Source organism: Nelusetta ayraudi, unplaced genomic scaffold (genome assembly GCF_046127955.1).
Source record: "Nelusetta ayraudi isolate G7.1 ecotype Tasmania unplaced genomic scaffold, CSIRO-AGI_Nayr_v1 ptg000129l, whole genome shotgun sequence".
In the NCBI taxonomy this organism is placed as follows: Eukaryota; Metazoa; Chordata; class Actinopteri; order Tetraodontiformes; family Monacanthidae; genus Nelusetta; species Nelusetta ayraudi.
The window spans coordinates 308,744-311,337 of NW_027466179.1; the positions used below are offsets into that span (position 1 = coordinate 308,744).

A 2,594-nucleotide genomic window follows, 5' to 3' on the forward strand; every position below is an offset into this window, starting at 1 on the left:
CGGACACGCGGTCATAAAAGCAGTGGAAGGGCTGATAACGGCAGATACTCGCACCGGAGAAATCAATCAAACAACGTGGAGGGACATTAATATCTGCAGAGGAGGCGGGGGAACGACACCAGCAATCAATGGACGGCTCTTCTGTGAAGGGACGGCTTTTTTGATTCACGGAATCCTGAATTACCCAAGTAACCAGCAAAGAAAGATGAAAAATGAAACAAACAAGACAACAAGAACAGGTTGAGGGTGATTGAAAGAGTCAAACCCGGCCGCTATTTAAGACACACCTCTGGGAAGTCATGCACACCACTCTGGCTTCCTCACAGCTGTCTGAGGCCCGGCAACGTTAAACCCCGGCGTGGCAGAATCAATTGTGTTCACGCCGTGTTTACCCAGCGTCCCCTCCGCGTCTCGCGGCTCCCACTTGTGCACGGCGAGCGGCCCCCCCATCCCCACCCCGGCACAGCAGGATGGACACCAGGTCGGCCGCAAGCCTCTCGACCCGGCTTCACCGGGACGCTTGATGCCCCAAAAAGACGTGAGGCCCAAGATGTGTTGAGGTGAGTCCCCGGACGACAGGTTGTGTGTGTGTTTGAAGAGACGTGGCGCTGCATGAAACCAACGTCCCTTCGAGCTGCATCACTGCGAATGTTTATCAGCAGAGCGGAGGCTTTTCCAGTCTAACGGGGTGTTTGAGTTTGCTGATATTTTACTGCTTCGCGGCACATTTCATTTCATTTTTATGCGTGTATGTAAAAATTAAATACATTAAACATACATATTACGCATGTTTTTTTGTTTGTTTTTTTTTTTAATACTTTGGCAAAGGCTTTGAGACACTGTTGAACTTAAAAACAATAAAAATGAATTTTGGCTGAACTAGTTCTGAGTTTTTCAGAAAATACATTTGAAACTTTTTTTTTTTTTTTTTAGAACTGAAACATTTTTTTTAAATCTCTCTCTCTCTCTCTCTCTCTCTCTCTCTCTCTCTCTCTCTCTCTCTCTCTCTCTCTCTCTCTCTCGCACACACACACACACACACACGCACACACTGTTCCAGGCAGCACATGGTACAAGACACCTAGATGTTAGCAATGCCTAATCAGCCGTTAAAATCCTTCAAATGGAATGATGGATTGGACGACTTGGGATATTGTAGAGAAAACCTGGAAGCATCAGATCGATCTACAGCTGAAAAGAATCGTGATATTTCTCCAATAGAAAAAGACTAAAGAAGGAAATGTTTGCTCCGCCTCCAGATGGCCGCCCCCAACACGTACGGGCTGATCTTCGTGTGCACCTGCGGGGTCATCTTCGGCGTCGGGCTCTGCGCCAACCTGCTGGTCTTCTCCCTCTTCGCCAGGTACAAGTGGCTGAGGAAGAACCGGCTGGACATCCTTCTCTTCAGCATGACCCTGGCCGACTTGCTCAGCCTCCTGCTGGTGCCCGTCACCCTGCGCACGGTGGTGACTCACTCGTGGCTGCTGGGAAACACCTCCTGCAAGATCTACCAGTTCTTCCTGGCCTTCAGCCTGGCCGCCAGCACCTACTCGCTGTGCGCCGTGTCCATGGCGCGCGCCATGATCGTCACCAACCCGTACCAGCCGCCATCCATGGACCTGGTGGTCCTCATGGTGGTCCTGGCCTGGGCGCTCAGCTTCTTCATCAGCCTGCCTCTGCGCATGTTTGCCAATCATGAGGCCATGCCGGGCCAGGAGGACTTCAGCCTCTGCCTCCCCTCCGTCCACGAGCACCACTACCAGGTGGTGCTCAGCCAGTTTGTCCTCTTCTACCTGGTCCCGATGCTGATCATCGCCTTCAACTACGTCCGCCTGGCCCTCTTCCTCCACAAGCGGCCCGTGATGTCGGCGTCGGGCGGCAGGAACACGCGGCGGGCCTCCCTCATGGTCTTCCTGGCCGCCGCCACCTTCTCGGTGTGCTGGCTGCCTGGGTACGTGCTGGAGCTGTGCGTCTACCTGGGCCTGTACCAGCACGGACACTCCTGGGAGATGTTTTACTTTGTGTGCACGGTGTTGCAGCACCTGCACCCCTGCGTCAACCCGGTGCTGTACGTGCTGCTGTCCAAGCGCCACCGGCACCGGCACCGCCACCGGAGGGCAGCGTGGCCCTGCAGGGCCAGGAGGAACAGAGTGCAGCCGCAGGTGGCCAGTGTCTCCACAGACAGTATGTGAACAGGCGGTGCTCCAGTTAGAGTGTCGTTCAGCGTAAACAGACCTGACGGTTGTTTGTGTGCACTTACTAATATTACAATTTATAGTTTCTTCTCATTGTGGGTTGCTGTAAAAGCGTGAATATACCGACATTATTACTCCTGCAGCCACTTTAACTGGGAAAAAAAGAAGAAAATATTCCTTGTAATGGTTCCTTAATCTGACCATTTTACACAACTAATTCAAAGTGTCTCCACCCTGTCAGTAAACACCACCCTTTAAGTTTTCTTGTCCAACAGTTTAGAGAATTAGCTTTAAAACACAGTTTAGCATATTGGCTGAATTCCAGTGGGGTAAAATGTACTGTGCAATTTGTTTCTTTCCCTTTGTGACATCAGGGAAATATAATGACCCGAAAGTCGT

General features: G+C 51.4%; 1 protein-coding gene across 1 annotated transcript; it reads left to right on the plus strand.

Moving 5' to 3' along the window:
• The first annotated feature begins 1,173 nt into the window (after positions 1-1,173).
• On the plus strand, positions 1,174-2,284 carry LOC142904585 (galanin receptor 2a). The gene has a single exon (XM_076050774.1). The coding sequence runs from the start codon at positions 1,260-1,262 to the stop codon at positions 2,190-2,192; it is 933 nt and encodes a 310-aa protein (XP_075906889.1). The 5' UTR covers positions 1,174-1,259; the 3' UTR covers positions 2,193-2,284.
• The last annotated feature ends 310 nt before the right edge of the window (positions 2,285-2,594 follow it).

What these genes read in the sequence shown, in the direction of transcription:
- LOC142904585 (XM_076050774.1), top strand. Translation starts at nt 1,260, where the DNA reads ATGGCCGCCCCCAACACGTACGGGCTGATCTTCGTGTGCACCTGCGGG.